General features: G+C 42.2%; 1 protein-coding gene across 4 annotated transcripts in view; it reads left to right on the top strand.

The window, feature by feature from the left end:
- cfap74 (cilia and flagella associated protein 74) overlaps positions 1-18552 on the top strand; it is a 46828-nt gene that overhangs the window by 13206 nt on the left and 15070 nt on the right. For all 4 annotated transcript variants that reach the window (XM_064957070.1, XM_064957071.1, XM_064957069.1 and 1 more), the window contains exons 14-22: positions 244-310; positions 407-496; positions 744-941; positions 1164-1299; positions 1564-1718; positions 4055-4177; positions 4744-4865; positions 12268-12396; positions 17480-17567. In XM_064957070.1, the coding sequence (XP_064813142.1) occupies positions 244-310; positions 407-496; positions 744-941; positions 1164-1299; positions 1564-1718; positions 4055-4177; positions 4744-4865; positions 12268-12396; positions 17480-17567 (1108 nt within the window). The remainder of the gene's footprint in view (positions 1-243; positions 311-406; positions 497-743; positions 942-1163; positions 1300-1563; positions 1719-4054; positions 4178-4743; positions 4866-12267; positions 12397-17479; positions 17568-18552) is intronic.

The raw sequence follows: 18552 nt of genomic DNA, 5'->3' as shown, positions 1-18552 counted from the left end.
TAAAGGGTCTGAATACTTATGTAAACGTGATGTTTCACTGTCTAAAAACCTGTTTTTGATTTGTCAATATGGGGTATTATGTGTAGATTGATGAGGGGGAAAAAACAATATCATTTTAGAATAAGTCTGTAACGAAACAAAATGTGGAAAAAGCCAAGGAGTCTGAATACTTTCCGAATGCACTGTATATCCCACTGTGTGTGAGATGCATTCGTTTGAATTAGGTTGAATCTTCCGTTTCAGCTTTGAGCCTCCTGGTCCAATATCAGCTGGGATGGCCTGTGACATGCAGGTTATTTTTCAACCAATGGTGAGTCAGTCAGACAAACAGACAGACAAGCATACCCATCTGTCTCCAAGAGTTATTTACCTTCCTATCAAATTATCACCATTGATGTCCTTCTAGATGAATAAGGATTTGAAGGGAGAGGTCCAGTTTGTGTCAGCAGCTGGCCCCTTCTCTGTTCCCATCAGATGTACCATTAAGAAATGTGATGTAAGTACTAAGAAGGACCTCGTCTGAGGAGTGCACATTTATCTTAGTATCCTACTACCTGCTGTCATCTGCATATTTCCTAAAATGGCTGCACACGGCCTCAATTCTTCTATTCCTTATGTATAGTATTGCATTTGCAATCTTGGGATATTCATCTCTACAAATGTACACTCTCAAATACTGTGTACCTCATCCATGTGCTTTCTTAGTACTTATGCACCTTTCCATTGTGTCTCATGACTCCTAGCTGTCTGTGGACATCGACCTCATTGTCTTTGGTACCCACGTGGTGGGCCAGACCATTTCCCGGGCTATCACCCTGACCAACAAGGGGGCCCTGGGGACATGCTTCACCCTGGTCTCCTCCCCCTGCCCTAGCCTAGCGCAGTCCCAGCTCCAAGCCCAGACTCATGCCTTGTCTGAGGCCTCCTCCGCCAGCACCGAGGTGAGACCCTGACCCTTGATCCCAGTCACATACATGTCCCTGTGCCATATCAGGTTTATAGAAACATTACAGTCATATAAACTTTTTTACCATGAGCAATTGATTCCTGTGTTCAGTTGTCTTGTTAGCGGCATGCACTGTAATTTGAATATATCCAATAGACACTGCTCTGACCAGTGCTGGACAGTGCTATAGGGGTTTTGTAAGTGTTTGTGTGTGTAGCTTTCACAGGAAAGGAGCACTTCAATAGCGGCAGCCTCTGACAGCCAGGAGAGCCCTGCATCACGGGAGTCAGGAGAACTCAAATCAGAGAGGAAGAGTCAGGAACCCTTGCTAGTCTCAGACTCCAAACAATCAGGTAAATGATGCACACATGCATCTTTGATGTGTAAAAAATGAAACAGTTAAACTCTCTACTCAGCATGTTTAAAAAAAATCTGATTAATAGATGCTTTGATAATTATATCAGTCGTCAGTAAAGTTTGTCAGATCAGTGATCACCTCCGGGAAAGGAGGAAGGAGGGTTTCAATGGCAAATATTGGCGTGTGTGTGTGTGTGTGTGTGTGTGTGTGTGTGTGTGTGTGTGTGTGTGTGTGTGTGTGTGTGTGTGTGTGGTATTAGGGGCCCAGACACCTGCTGTGTTAGAGACCTTGGGGGGTGTGGAGGCTGCCTCAGGAAGACGCAGCCTGGCCTCAGAGCAGCAGGAGGGAGGCCCGGCCCTCAAGGCCAGCACGGAAGAGCCCTCTGACAGCAGCAGTGACATCACCATCGGAGAGGTACAGCACCTTTGAGTAACTGCTATAGTGTTGCTATATCAACACTGGAAAATAATTACTACGGTACAACACCAGTTCTTTGTAGAAGAGACTTGCATGTTGAATGAAGAACAAAAGTTTAGTCCAATTGTTAGTTCATACAGTTGAAGTTGGAAGTTTACATACACTTAGGTTGGAGTCATTAAAACTCCTTTTTCAACCACTCACAGTTTACATAACTAAGTTGACTGTGCCTTTAAACAGCTTGGAAAATTCTCATGGCTCTAAAAGCTTCTAATAGGCTTATTTACATCATTTGAGTCAATTGGAGGTGTACCCCTGGATGTATTTCAAGGCCTACCTTCAAACTTAGTGCCTCTTTGTTTGACATCATGAGAAAGTCAAAAGAAATCAGCCAACACCTCAGAAAAATAATTGTACACCTCCACAAGTCTGGTTCATTTTTGGGAGCAATTTCCAAATGCCTGAAGGTGCCATGTTCATCTGTACAAACAATAGTACGCAAGTATAAACACCACGGGACCACGCAGCCGTCATACCGCTCAGGAAGGAGACGCGTTCAGGCCTATATCGACATAACCTGAAAGGCCGCTCAGCAAGGAAGAAACCACTGCTAAAAAGCTAGACTACGGTTTGCAACTGCACATGGGGACAAAGATCGTACTTTTTGGAGAAATGTCCTCTGGTCTGATGAAACAAAAATAGAACTGTTTGGCCATAATGACGATCGTTATGTTTGGAGGAAAAAGTAGGAGGCTTGCAAGCTGAAGAACACCATCCCAACCGTGAAGCACTGGGGTGGCAGCATCATGTTGTAGGTGTGCTTCTGGTGCAGCAGGGACTGGTGCACTTCACAAAATAGATGGCATCATGAGAAGGGAAAATTATGTGGATATATTGAAGCAACATCTCAAGACATCAGTCAGGAAGTTAAAGCTTGGTCGCAAATGGGTCTTCCAAATGGGCAATAACCCCAAGCATACTTCCTAAGTGGCAAAATGGCTTATGTAGAACAAAGTCAAGGTATTGAAGTAGCCATCACAAAGCCCTGACCTCAATCCCATAGAATATTTGTGGGCAGAACTGAAAAAGCGTGTGCGAGCAAAGAGGCCTACAAACCTGACTCAATTACACCAGCTCTGTCAGGAGGAATGGGCCAAAATTCACCCAACTTATTGTGGGAAGCTTGTGGAAGGCTACCCAAAACGTTTAACCCAAGTTAAACAATGTAAAGACAATGCTACCAAATACTAATTGAGTGTATGTAAACTTCTGACCCACTGGGAATGTGATGAAAGAAATAAAAGCTTTCTACTGTTGTTCTGACATTTAACAATCAGAAAATAAAGTGGTGATCCTAACTGACCTAAGACAGGGAATTTTTACTAGGATTAAATGTCAGAAATTGTGAAAAAGAGTTTAAATATATTTGGCTAAGGTGTATGTAAACTTCCAACTTCAACTGTATGTTAAGAACGTAAGTAACTGAAAATAAGAGGTGCTATGTAAATCGGGCCCTTTGTTGTTATTATGATACAACTTTTCTTCATCCCCACTTCTCTGTATAGTTCTGTATTGATAGATCTCTGCCTTGGTCTTTGTGTGTGAATGCGTAAAATGGTGAATTATCAGACATGACCAAATGCATAAAAAATTACAACACACACACACATCCACACTAGTTCTGTAGTGATAGTCTGTCATCTCTCTCTGTCTCTCTCCATGGTGGGTTTGTGCACTAATGTCATGTGTCCTGCGGTCTCTACCTGTCTAGTTGTTGGCTCATTCTGGGCTCATTACTGCTGTCTTGGGGGTAATGGTGCATTGCTTCTCCCGCTTCCTTTCGTGTGTGTGTGTGTGTGTGTGTGTGTGTGTGTGTGTGTCCACCATTTTACGCATTTACACACATTGTGCTCCCAGAGAATTGAAACTTTCCTGGAGTGAGGTGCCACACTGAAGTGTTCTTCTTTCCACAACTTATTATTGAAATCCCTGTGTTATGGTGTAGAGGATGACACCCAACATTGACTGTAGTTAGATTTAAATGACTTTGAAGTTTCACATCTGTATCACTACCAGATGTGAAATATAGGGTACTATATTAAAACCAGCCCGAAAAAGATTTCACCTGGAGTGTAGGAACCAAACAGAAGCAAATGGGCCAAAATGGGGAGGGACCTACCTGAATTTGTCCAATATGAAACTAGTTTTCATTGCAAAATGTTTTCCGTTGCAGAATGTTTTGCTACGCTGTGCACTAATGAATACCGCTGATCCTGCCTTTGATGATGTGACTTGTTGTGGCATGTTCCCTCAAGACTTCCTCCCATGCCTAGGTCAGAGAGGGGGAGGTGGGCCCGTTTGAAAGTGTCAAGTTGGAGATTGTATTCACACCCACCGTACCAGGGGAGGCTAAGTTGGACTTCCACATCAAGTTCTCCGACCCAACCTGTGAACCAGTAAGATTTTACTCATGATTTCATCATCATTACCTGAGTGAACTAAAACTACAGCAAAAGTCTATTCAGCCAAAGCCAATAGCCAGGCGTTAACTTATGTATGACAAAAACAGCTTTCCTCTCATGAGAATGTGTGATGTAGTCAATAAAATTATATTTACTCAATATTTACAATATACTATATAATTAAGCAATGAGGCCCGAGAGGGTGTGGTATATGGCTAATATACCCTGGCTAAGGGCTGTTATGCGCAACGCGGAGTGCTCAGACACAGCCCTTGCCGTGGTATGTTGGCCATATATCACCAACCCCCGAGGCGCCTTATTTCTATTGTAAACTGGAAGCCAACGTAATTAGAGCTGTAAAAATATAAGTTTTGTCATACCCATGGTATACGGTCTGATATATCACGACTTTCAGCCAATCAGGCCCATTCAGGGCTCGAATCACCTAGTTTATAATAATATATAATGTGTGAAGGTCTAATGAGATTAATGTCCTTCTGGCATATCCCAGAATCATCCAAGCACTAGTTTTGATTGACAGGGGCCTTGTCTATTCACAGATATCCATTGGGGTCCGAGGGACGGCTGTGTGCGTGCCTGTGTGGGTGGCCCAGCCAAGCATTGTCCTGAAGATCTGCATGTTCGATCGCCTCTATCAAGACAGTATCGTGGTCCAAAGCAGGTGAGTCCATCAATTGGGTAGAGACGGTAATTAATTTACCTGATGTACAGTAGACCTTGGCCTGGGCCGGAGTCTGATCTAGTGGTAGTGCTGCCAACTGGGTTACAAATCCCACCTCTACCCTTCCTGTCACGCTCTGACCATAGAGAGCCTTTTTTACTCTCTATTTTTGTTTGGTCGGGGTGTTCCTATCTAGGTTGTCTAGTTCTATGTTGGCCTGGTATTATTCCCAATCAGAGACAGCTGTTTATTGTTGCTTTATTGTTTCCCCATTGTGCTTTGTGGGATCGTGTCTATGTATAGTTGCCTGCGAGCACTATATTAGCTTCACGTTTTATTTTGCGCTTTATTGTTTTCTGTGTGTTTCACTTCTAATAAAAGATGATGGAACCATACCACGCTGCACTTTGGTCCGACCACCATTACAACAACGTTCGTGACACTTCCTCTCTGTGTCCCTCCATGCCTGTCTCCCTCCATACCTATATCCCCCTCTAGAAGACAACACATTCTTAAAAAACAAATGCAGTGTAATAGTACTTTTCTTGCCATTTACTTGACACGTTTATATAACTTGTTTCTAGCTGCTGTTGCATATTCTGAGTGCTAGTCTAACACCGTCCCATTTAGCATGTGCTAAATTCTGTTTTTACAGAAAAACTGCTCAAGAAAATGCCTTGCAATCTCATGGACAGCTTACTCAAGCTTTTCTGAGCTATAACTCAGCAAATGGGGTCAATTTCGAATATACCGTTCATAATATTTAATAACTTGACCAAAAGCAGGGAAATGTATTAGACTTCACTTACACCCACCAAACCCTGGGACTACTGTATCGGATGGGGTCCAAGGACCCCGGATAAGGTGCCATTAAAGATCTCAATCCCCTCTTCTTTAGGTGGGATTGAGCAATAGCAAATCCTTTTTTGATTATGAATGTTATACATTATGCCGAGGAGTTAAGAAAGTGCTGCAGGCCATAACGTTTACAGGCATGTCACTCCACACGTACGTCTTTTTGTCACACGTCACAGTGCGAGAAGGGATTTGTGGCAGCTGCCATCTGGAAGCTGGAGCACACAAATACATGTGACAATGACCGCAACAGTGACGCCAAGAATGCAAGCTTTTTAACCCCCCCCCCAAAAGTCCCCAGAAATAGACATCAACTAGCATCATACAATATGTTATGTTTGCTCTTTTACCAATGGTATAAAATAATATACTGTGTTGTACATAGAACTGCTTTATAGTTATGGTTGTATAAAGCAGTTGACATATTTGGGGAAACAGTGAGAGCAGCACCAACCAGCATCACACAAAATGTCAACTTGGCTTTTGAGTCAATGATTTATCCACTTTTAGCATATGTCACGTGACAGCAAGTTTCATCGCCTACACCCAGTCAAATCGAAGCCAAACATTTAAAACCATTTCCACTGACACCTGCTGGGGAGTCAAAGAAGATGACAAAGCAGACGACAATCTGCTTTTCCTAAAACCACCTCCTGCCCTCTTTCTTCCCTCACTTATTTATAAATATACCTCCTGTATGCACAACCGTCCTCCTCTCACCCCGAGGAATGAGGCTGAGTTGATTAATGTCTTTTGTTTCCGACGCCGCTCCTCTTCCTACAGAAACAATAGTTGTTCTCTCCATTGCCTCGCTTTTGAATGGAAGATTCCTAAAAATAGAGCATAAAGGAACGGGTGCCTAGGCATTTCTCCAGTAGTCTCCTGAGTTGGTTGATTTGGGGTTTATCTTTTGACGTTGCCAGGAGAGGGGAGACATCGCTTTGGTGGTGGTGGGGTAATTACTCAGACTCCCTCTGAGGTGTTGAGCATCCCATCAGGCCTTGGGCCACGTGGGTTTTTACCAAGTGTGCCATCTGGACGTGCAGGGGATGGAAAGTGGCACCGCTACTGTATAGCCATGGGCACCTTGACTAGTGACGTATGTTAGTAGAGGCCTTAGCCTTAACAAGTCATGAATGTTAAGAGTTATTATTGTTATGGGCTAGCCTTGACCCAGGCTATATGTTTGGCATGACAAGGAGTGGCATAATGGCACAACCAGACTGATACCCCATCTATCCTTGAGCAACTCTACAACTAAACCACAGTTTCTAAACCCAGAGGCGTAACATTGCAAGACTTCCAGGAACACTTGCGAAACAGACCAAGCAGACCAGGCCGCAAATTATTTTTATCAAAATCTAAAGGCACGACATAGATTCGAGCCAATGTCTTAAGCAGTTGAAAATGCAATTACTCCAACCTTGTGAAAATGACAAACAGATGTTGTCATTTTTGTCAAACTACTTTATATCAAAGGAGTGGTTTAATTTGATGGCCTGCACATGGACACTTTGGCGCGAGATGACATTTAGATCAATAACTTGTTCTGCAAATGTGCTTAGCTAGCCAACGCCTACAGGTGTGATCAGGGATTTCTATTGGAGAAGCAGTTTTAGCCCATCTTCTAACTGTACTGTCTTTGACTAAACCTTCCCCAGTCAAGGGCACTAGCATGCAATGGGTGTGAGCGCACTCGTCAGTCGGATGACTAGTCAGATGACCAGATGACAGTGTAAGGAAGTCTATCAGCTCCACAGCTATAAGCCTCCTGGATATATGGGGCTTAGGATTTTAACTAGTATAACTGAAAGCATTAAACCTCCACCAGCCATAGGCCTTATCACTAAACCCTATCTGGTCAAGCGTATTAGAATATAATACCCGTGTAATACCATTTTGATAATCATTAGATCACGATCTTATCCAGTGATGAACGATGGGTGTCAGTTCAAAACCATAACCGGTGGAAAGCATTGGCACTGCAGGAGAACATATATTCATGAAATTTGACTCATAGAATGAACGTTAGAGAGCTACAATGTTAGTTCTATGGAGAGTCTTTCGTCATGATTAGAGAACATACAGTAAGTAACCAGTCATATTTTTACCCAGAGTCATAATACTGAATAAAAATATAAACGCAACATGTAACGTGTTGCTCCCATGTTTCATGAGCTGAAATAAAATATCCCAGAATTCTTCCATACGCACAAAAACATATTTCTCTCAAATGTTGTGCTCAAATTTGTTTAAATCCCTGTTAGTGAAAATGTTTCCTTTTGCCAGGATAATCCATCCACCTGACAGGTGTGGCACATCAAGAAGTTGATTAAACAGCATGATCATTACACAGGTGCACCCTGTGCTAGGGACGATAAAAGGCCACTCTAAAATGTGCAGTTTTGGAACATCTGTGGCATTGTGTGACAAATTGAGGGAGCTTGCAATTGGCATACTAACTGCAGGAATGTTCACCAGAACTGTTGCCAGAGAATTGAATGTTCATTTCTCTAACATAAGCCGCCTTCAACATTGTTTTAGATAATTTGGCAGTACGTACAACCGGCCTCACACGTGTATCCACGCCAGTCCAGGACCTCCACATCTGGCTCCTTAACCTGCAGGATCATCTTTAGACTAGCCACCCGGACAACTGATGAAGTTGAGGAAAATGTCTGTCTGTAATAAAGTCCTTTTGTGGCCTGGCTCCCCAGTGGGTGCCCTCCCATACCCACACATGGCTGCACCCCTGCCCAGTCATGTGAAATACATCATTTAGGCCCTAATCTATGTATTTCAATTGACTGATTTCCTTATACGAACTGTAACGCAGTTAAGTCGTTGAAGTTGTTGCATGTTGCGTTTTATATTTTTGTTCAGTATACAGTGCATTCGGGAAAGTATTCAGACCCCTTCACTTCACATTTTGTTACATTACAGCCTTATTCTAAAATTGATTGTTTTTTCCCCCTCATCAATCTACACATAATGACAAATCAAAACAGGTTTTTAGACAGTGAAAAATCATATTTACATAAGTATTCAGACCCTTTACTCTCTCAGACCCTGTACTTTGTTGAAGCACCTTCGGCAGCGATTACAACCTTGAGTCTTCTTGGATATGATTCTGGAATGTTCTCCCATCTCCACAGAGGAACTCTAGAGCTCTGTCAGAGTGACCATTGGGTCCTTGGGTCACCTCCCTGACCAAAGCCCTTCTCCCTCGATTGCTTAGTTTGTCTGGGCGGCCAGCTCTAGTCAGTGTCTTGGTGGTTCCAAACTTCTTCCATTTAAGAATGATGGAGGCCACTGTGTTCTTGGGGACCTTTAATACTGCAGAAATTATTTGGTACCTTTCCCCAGATCTGTGCCTCGACACAATCCTGTCTCGGAGCTCTACGGACAATTCCTTCGACCTCATGGCTTGGTTTTTGCTGTGACTGTCAACTGTGGGATCTTATATAGACAGATGTGTGCCTTTCCAAATCAAGTCCAATCAATTGAATATATCACAGGTGGACTCCAATCAAGTTGTAGAAACATCTCAAGGATGATCAATGGAAACAGGATGCACCAGCGCTCAATTTTGAGTCTCATAGCAAAGGGTCTGAATACTTAGTTTTTTTTGCCAAATTTGCCAAAAAAAAATCTAAAAACCTGTTTTCGCTTTGTCATTACGGGGTATTGTGTGTCGATTGATGAGGAAAATAATTAATTTAATAAATAATAATAAACAAAATGTGGAAAAAGTGAAGGGGTCTGAACACTTTCCGGATGCACTGTACATGCAGTGCCTTCAGAAAGTATTAATTACACATTTTGTTGTGTTAGAGCCTGAATTCAATATTTTTTTCTCTCATCCATCTACACACAATACCCCATAATAATAATCTGCACACAATATCCCATAAAGTGATTTTAGAAATTGTTGCAAATGTATTACAACAATTTCAGAAATATCTCATTTACATAAGTACTCACACCTCTGAGTCAATACTTTGTAGAAGCACCTTTGGCAGTGATTACAGCTGTGATTCTTTCTGGGTAAGTCTCTAAGAGCTTTGCATACCTAATACCATAATATTTGCACATTATTCTTTTTTAATTCTTCAAGCTCTGTCAAGTCGGTTGTTGATCATTGCTAGACAGCCATTTTCAAGTCTTGCCATAGATTTTCAAGCCGATTTCAGTCAAAATTGTAACTAGGCCACTCAGGAACATTCAGTGTCATGTTGTTAAGCAACTCCAGTGTATATTTGGCCTTGTGTTGTAGGTTGTTGTCCTGCTGTAAAGTTAATTTGTCTCCCAGTGTCTGTTTGAAAGGAGACTGAACCAGGTTTTCCTTTAGGATTTTTCCTCTGCTTAGCTCTATTCTGTTTATTTTTATCCTAAAAAAAACTCCTTAGTCCATGCCGATGTCAAGCATACCAATAACATGATGCAGCCACCACCATGCTTCAAATATTAGAGTGGTACTCAGTTATGTGTTGTTTTGGATTTACCCCAAACATAACACTTTGTATTCAGGACATCTTTGCCACATTTTCTTGCAATTCTACTTTAATGCCTTTTTGCAAAAAGGATGCATGTTTTGGAATATTTTTATTCTGTACAGGCTTCCTTCTTTTCACTCTGTCATTTAGGTTAGTATTGTAGAGTAACTACAATGTTGTTGATCCATCCTCAGTTTTCTCCTATCACAGCCATTAAACTCTGTAACTGTTTTAAAGTCACCATTGGCCTCGTGGTGAAATCCATGAGCGGTTTCCTTCCTCTCCGGCAACTGAGTTAGGAATGACACCTGTATCTTTGTAGTGACTGGATGTATTAATACACCACCCAAAGTGTAATTAATAACTTAACCATGCACAAGGGCATATTCGATGTCTGCTTTTTTGTTCCACCAATAGGTGCCCTTCTTTGCAAGGCATTGGAAAACCTCCCTGGTCTTTGTGGTTAAATCTGTGTTTGAAATTCACTGCTCGACTGAGGGAGCTTACAGATTGATAATTGTATGTGTGGGGTACAGAGATGAGGTAGTCATACAAATCATGTTAAACACAGAGTGAGTCCATGCAACTTATTATGTGACTTGTTAAGCACATGTATACTCCTGAACTTATTTAGGCATGCCATAACAAAGGGGTTGAATACTTATTGACTCAAGACATTTTAGCTTTTGATTTTTAATTAATTTGTAAAACAATTCAAAAAACATAATTCCACTTTAACATTATGGGGTATTTTATGTAGGCCACTGAACAAAACATCTAAATGTAATACATTTTAAATTCAGGCTGTAACACAACAAAATGAGGAAAAGGTCAAGGGGTGTGAATACTTTCTGTAGGATAATTTTATTGTACCTAAACAAAATCAATAGGGGAGCTTTTTGAGCTGCGTGTCTTCAGTGTTCTTTCATGCACAATGACACACCTGGCCTATCAGCTAATCCTCTATCTTGTGGATTTATAATGAACATAATTCAGGCTCTAACACAACGTGGAAAAAGTCAAGAGGTGTGAATACTTTCTGAAGGCACTGTAGAGATCTCTTCATATGTCTCTGCTTTTACCCGCAAATGATGAGTTCACTAGACTGCCCTATCCAATTCATATCCAACAAATGGCCTAAATTGATTATATGTCTCTGAATTCCTGGGACAGCAGTTTAAAGGTTGTCGTTTTGCTCAGGTAAAGACGGCCACTCCGACACCCCTGAGTGTCCTTGCCTCTGGGAGAAGAGCCATCTGTTTGACCCCCTATTCAAAGTGGATCACTTCATTTAGGCGTCGGGAAAAGGAATGAGCGCACCCATTCGGCACCTCTATTGAATCCATTTCTTTGGGGGTTCAACACTTCCACCATTCAGTGGTCTCACTTCTGTATACTGGATGTGATGGAAAAAACTGACTGCACAGCGCTTCCACCGAGCGTGAGTCATTGAGTGTAGCTGTTGAGAGGGGTGTGTGTGTGTGTGTGTGTGTGTGTGTGTGTGTGTGTGTGTGTGTGGGGGTGTCTGTGTGTCGTTGGCCGTGCGTGGAGAATTCCCTGGGTAGTGATCCATTTATATCACCACAGCTACAGAGAGAGAATTCTCACCACCGACACAACCATCTGTTGGATCCCCCTGAAATTGGGTCACCTAAATTATCGGCTGGGAGACGAGGACATGAGTACATTGCAGCAGTACCTACCAGACAATTTGTGTTCATGTCCCTCACACACTCATGATCCCCTCTCCGACTTCCTCGTCAGATATCTACGTTGTAACAAGGGGACATCCTGGGAGTCTGTTGTGTAAAGTGTACACACCTTTAAATTTGCTTTGTGAGGGTCCTCTTAATTTAGTGTCGAAGCATGTAAAATCTATACAACAAATCACAAACTGATGGATGCCATCTTGGGCAGTAGCTTGGTGAAACCTGTTGTGTAATAGACATAACACCGCCCTAACTTATTAAATAGGCTCTCCGTTGAGTTAGCAGCCCTAACTAACTAATACAGGGCCTAACCAAACAGCGCTGTTGTCTGTTGTATTGCAGAGCGAGCACAGCTCTTCGGCTGACATTCAAGGTGTGTCCGGAGCTGAGGAACCACATGGAAATCCTGCCTAAGACCGGCTACATCCAGGCCAGGTCCAGCTTCAACGCTAAGCTTAAGTTCCTGCCCAGGTAACCACACAGATACTAACACCAGAATCAAAGTACACACAGTAGCGAAATCTAGCAAAATGCTTTGCAACGAAAAACAGAAACAAGCATTTCTTACTGGACAACTTCAGGTCGTTTGTCTGTTTTCTTCCGTTTGGTGCCTAGTTAATACAATGATAATGGATTGGATTGTCATACAGCATGCTGAAAGTGTGTTATACTGTATGTGAAGGGTTTATATATGTATGTTCAGAATGCTTTACCGTACTCTAAAATCATGGTGTGAATATTTCAGACCAGATTCAATTTAGCCTGCCTTATCTTTGTTTTACTGTTTCTCTTATTCTGAAACTGGAGGCAGTTTACCTGGTAATTTTAAGTGGTGGACCGGTTTCTTTAAGTAATGGAATAGAACTTCAGTTTAATGGAAACATTAATGACCAAAAAATCTTGTCACTGCCAGCAGTTACAATTATGAAACATGTCCTCCATCATCTTCACCAATTAAATAGTGCACTGCGAAGTGCAAATCGCTCCCAACACAGAAATGGAGTGCCGTGAAGGCTTCTGATAATGTTTTTTAATGACTTTGAAGGACATGGTAATTTCTGGAAGGATGGGTGGGCTATTTTTAGGACGGTGAGGCTGAGTTGAGCTGCAGTTTGAGCACCAGGGGAACAGGGAAGACGACCTTCAGTACATGGATGAGAGGTGGCGAGAGTTCCCGTTCACGCCTACCTTGTTTTTTTGGCATATTCATAGCTAAGAAGATTTCAGGTCTACTGATGGCAGTGGAAGATGAGGGAGGTTTTACATGACCAAAGTTAATGGCATATCGGATGCCTCGACTCCGGAGGGCTGGAGGGGAAGTGGGAAATGACAATAATCTGCCTTAGTGAATCAGAGAGAGGTTTAAAACCAGGATTAAGGGGAGAGAGCATTACTGCTGCCATGCTGTGGCGGGAGGCATGCCCCTCCTCTCCTTCTGTCTCTCAACATCTCTCTCTTTTTCTCTCTGATCACTCACTATCCCCCCCTACTTTCTCTGTTTTTCTCTCTCTCTGACCTTATTCCTCCGTCCACCCATCCAGCAGTAGAAGACCTGATTGCGTATCTAAGTACAGTGCTTAGTTACATAACGGTCCGGGTCGACGCACAAAGCCCCATTCTGAGGTCTCTTGGAGAACACTGTAATCCTTAACATGCTCTAAACTCCTAAAGAGAGCCTCAGCAGACAGGAAATCCAGCCGGATACAAAAAGTTTGGAAAATATCACATGATCTCTGGCGTTAACAAAAACATACCTTCTCTCAAGCACATACTCTAGCTAGGCTGTCACGAATAGGACAGCAACGGTCTGCAACTGGTGGGTGGGGGTTGTATGATGCATCAGCTCCAATTTTGATTTGAGGTATTATTTCTAGATTCTATGTGTCTGTGTGTGTGTGTCTTTTGTCTTAAGCCGTTCGTGAGTATGCGACATCCAAACTGGCAGCTCTGGTACTGCTAGAACCGTGGCAGTAGGTTCCGTGTGAGAAGATTCCGTAGGTTGGCCTCACCACACACAAAGGCAGGAAGGCAGGCAGGGCTGTTTCATCTTACTGCTAGATAAGTCATTTGTTATATATTCTTCAGACGGCCGTTTATCTCTGCCTCTTCTCCAATAGATTCTGACTGTGAGTGTAAATGTAGTGTACACTCCTGAACCACGGATGGATCGCCCTCAGGCTACAGAGACTTCGGAATCCTCCACAGTCCTAGAAATGTCTCTTTCTCGCTTTCTGTCTGTCTCGCTCTCTCTCTATTTCTTTGTCTCTCTATCATCTCTCTTTGTCTTTACAGTACATATCTAGACCAAAATATACATAGCAGTAGATCATCTCTTATAGCAGTTCATAATATATTTATAGTATTAGGGCAGATATTGATAGCTAAATCCAGTTTTTTATGTACTCAATATACTACGATCGTTTTTTCCTTTTAGCTAGATAATGAAAATTATCATATTAACAGGGGGGATCTGATCTTACATCAGCACAACTACTGTGATGAGCTTTGTGAATACGGGCCATGGTCAGCGGATTTGATTGAACAGGGACCTGTTCTGGATCATAAATGGTTTAGGTCTAATCTGTGGGAGATGTTGCCCAGCTCGTCCGGTCAACTAGTCAGCTCAGGCTGGTAAAAGGGAGATTACTCTTGATTTACCCAGATTGACTCAGATTACAATTAACAGAGCTGCTGCCTTCACCAAGCAGTGCATCCATTTACTGGTTTACATCACTAACATACATAAATGTTACTGTACATGAGTTACAGGGAAGGAAAATTTTATTTTTTGAGGGGGGATGTCAGTTGTCAAGGGTGTTTTTCCTCCTTTTCCTAAATGTGATGAGAAATTCCCTAATCTTCTTTAATCCATTTTGTAATCCTTGTTCATAATCACTGTTTAATGTGAAAGTGAAAGCCAAGCAGGAGCCCATTTTGAATAGGGATATATTTTTTTAAACATACTCTGCTGCCTTTTCTCAGGTAGCCTAAAGTTTAAACTACTGTATAACACGAACGTTGTCCCAAAGTTAGACAGTATTCCGCTGACAGAGACTGATGGATCTCTGACTCTCTCTCTCTCTCTCTCTCTCTCTCTCTCTCTCTCACACTCTCACTCACTCACACTCTCACTCACTCGCTCACACTCTCACTCTCGTGTCAGTCTGCTGAGCCTTCCACTGTCAGGATTATAGGTGGTCCACAGCTTATTGCGTTTTAGACTTTCCAAGTTTTAAGCAGTGACACAAAATGACTCCAACAGGATCTTTCTGCCACTTGTGTTGTGACTCAGGCAGATGCCAATGAAATGTTTGCTGAAATGCCACCTTGGTCTTTGACTGCTTATGTGAGGATAATATAATGAATAATGTCATTGGTTTATACACAAGCATTGCTTTCTAAGCACCACAGGTACAACTATACCTGTGTAGGTCTACAGGTAACTGCCAAAATAAAGGAAACACTTGAGTAAATGAGGGATACAAGGTATATTGAAAGCAGGTGCTTCCACACAGATGTGGTTCCTGAGTTAATTAAGCAATTAACATCCCATCATGCTTAGGGTCATGTTTAAAAATGCGCAGTTGCCCATTATTTTGGCTACCATGGCTAGAAGAAGAGACCAATTTGTAAGTCGCTCTGGATAAGAGCGTCTGCCAAATGACTTAAATGTAAATGTAAGAGATCTCAGTGACTTTGAAAGAGGGGTCTCAAAGGAGCATAGGGGTTTTAAAGGGTGTGTGTGTCACCAGATCTCAACGCAATTGAACACTTATGGGAGATTCTGGAGTGGTGCCTGAGACTGTGTTTTCCACCACCATCAACATAACACCAAATTATGGATATTCTGGTGGAAGAATGCATCGCATCCTTCCAGTAGCGTTCCAAACACTTGTAGAATTCATGCCGAGGTGCATTGAAACTGTCCTGGTGGCTCGCGGTGGCCCGACGCGCGTTTAAGACACTTTATGTTGGTGTTTCCTTTATTTTAGAAGTTACCTTTTAAGTTCTCTTATAATTCATTATCTTGTTGAAGACTACATGTGCATAGTGTTATTTGGGTAAGATTTGGAGGAGAGAAATGGTGGATAAACTGGTTGCCGAGTGCAGCATGAGGTAAAATTGCGGGATGCCAAAAACTTGAAAACCTCATCCAACCGCACATTTCCCCTCAGCAGCATATGGGTCTGGCGACATCCCGCCAGGCTTTTTCACTCTACCCTGCCAAGCTAGTTCAAGAGTGACTCTCCAGCAGAGATTCTATTAGCAGAGAACACAAGGGCTTCCAAACAACTCCCAATAATAATTCCCCCTTCTGTCATTGAGCAATTGAGATACAATTGAGACATGTTCGCTTCTCTGTTTTTGTTGTAAATGTCATACAGTACAGATGAAGGATCTTAATTTGATCACCCTTTTGTTGCAGGAAATGTCTTGCACAGCAGGAAATGCCGAGGTGTAGTGTATTCAAGGTTTAAAAAGCCTTCTAAAGTTTGTAATTTCCACTTTAATATGTCAGACTTAATTTCCCCTAACAACAAATGTTTTAACCCGTAAAAAAGTGTACATTTAATTAGAATTCACACAATAATTCACATTTCCTGTTGCTGCAGGATTATTTTCCTGCTGTGAGAAACTGGTAAATTTAAGATCCAACATCTGTAACAGCTGGTTGAAATACAACACTGATTTGCTGTAAGATCGGAATTATGAAACACACCATTTCCCTAGGCTCTGACAGATTTGTTGGAAGCATTGGGCGTCACTTCCAGAGCTTTGTATTCATTTGGAAAACCTCTGACATCTGGAAATCCCTCTTAAATTGCTTTAAACCCTCTGACACTGGCAGCATTAGCTCTCATGCCTTCATAGAGCCAGCATTACCAAACAGGGAGAGAGAGGAGTCAGGAGTGGGCTGGGTTTGTGCTGCTCACTGTGGATCCACTGTGGATTGGCATCTGTTTTCATGCTAATCAAGTATTGGCTGCGTAGTAGTAGAGAGGTGTCAGTTCTCACGAGAGCAGCTCTCCACCTAGGGTATTGATTGAGCTAGTGCTTTACATAAGCTTTGTGTATGACTGCAAGCCCTCTTTGATGTGTACTTATGCCGAACATCACCATGGCTACAGCCCACAGTAGTGTGGAGGCGTGCTCTCTCGCCTTCCCTGGTGGTTCTACAGATCTAAACGGGGGATAGTCGTGTTGGTTTACAGTGAAACGCTGAAGGTTTTCCTCCATGGGCTCTCTCTATCCCTCGCACTGAGAATTTTCCCAGTTGTTGAGGGCTGGGACATATTTGCTGATGCAATGTTTGAAGGTAAACTCTGAAATATGACATACACGGTGGGGCGACTTACAGAAGTCAACAACAAAATTCTAATCTAACAAGACTGCTAGCATTGGCTCTTCCCAATAGTAGCAGCCTTGACAGATTGTGGTTGTTCATGAGCAGGAAGTTGCCGCGCTGTGCATGATTGTGTCATATTTCTGAGTTAATGTACAGTATAATGATTTCCTGTATTCTTATACCCACTACCCTGTTCTTCCCCCCTAGACGTTCCTTGTTCGAGGATGCAAAAACGTTTTTTGACAGTGAAACAGGAGTGCTGGAAGTCCCCTTGACAGTGCAAGTGGCTGATCAGGTTTGTTGCACTGTTAAGCTCTAAACTGACAGGCAAGAATTCAATTGTGTTATTTCAAAGTGCACAAAAAGTAAACAATCTGTATCAGTCAACTAACACTGATACTATCAGTTGAAAATGTCCACAAAGGGGACACAGCTAGGGATGCAGAAGGAAGCAATTTGGGAGATGAGTTTTCTTGAAATACTGCACAAACAGCCTTCGAGAGATACCATTGTGGAAAGTGTCAATATGTGATGATTGAATTCTGAACGCAGTCTACAGTATGAAGTATCATACAATACAACAGCCCCTCTCAATCCACAGGGAAGCGTTGAGTACTTATTCATAAGTAGCAAACCTTCTGCAGGTTTCCATGAAGGGTAGAAGCACTGAAGGTTGTAAATTAACCCATTTTAATGGTAGCAAGCTAAAAATGATCCACCACCCCAAGGCCTACACTGTTCCATGAGTGCTAATGAGCCAAGCATAAAGGTTATTCCACGTTGTTTTACTGAAAAGGTCTCCATAATATAATTTGGATTATTTGTTTTTCGTGTTGTTTCCACTCCATTTGAGCTCTTTTTAAATAGATTCAAAATAGATTAAAAAGATTTTATCTCACAGAATGATATTATTTATATTCAGCTTTCAGTTGTGAAACTGTTACATTCAGGGTGTTTGGCACGTAAACTGCTGATCAGGTAATACAACTGGAAATCATAAAGGGGTTATCTAAAGGGCACTGATTCGTGATGCTCCAGGGATTATTCTGGATATCCCACTACCTATTGATTTATGTCAAAAGTTTTTTATCAATGTATAGTTATCCAAGTGAAGTATTAAGTACATCAGGGATTGTTAAATTCCTTTTGACGTGCACACACAGACACACACACACACATACACACACACACAGACTCAACAGCAGACTCAAATCCAACACACAAAACAGGCTCCAACCCAACACTCGTGCCGCATTTGTGCTGTGTTACCCAGTCATCAA

This window comes from Oncorhynchus masou, chromosome 33 (genome assembly GCF_036934945.1).
Source record: "Oncorhynchus masou masou isolate Uvic2021 chromosome 33, UVic_Omas_1.1, whole genome shotgun sequence".
NCBI lineage: Eukaryota > Metazoa > Chordata > Actinopteri > Salmoniformes > Salmonidae > Oncorhynchus > Oncorhynchus masou.
Note: the sequence above shows the minus strand (reverse complement) of the source record. Positions and strands in the feature narration are given on the sequence as shown.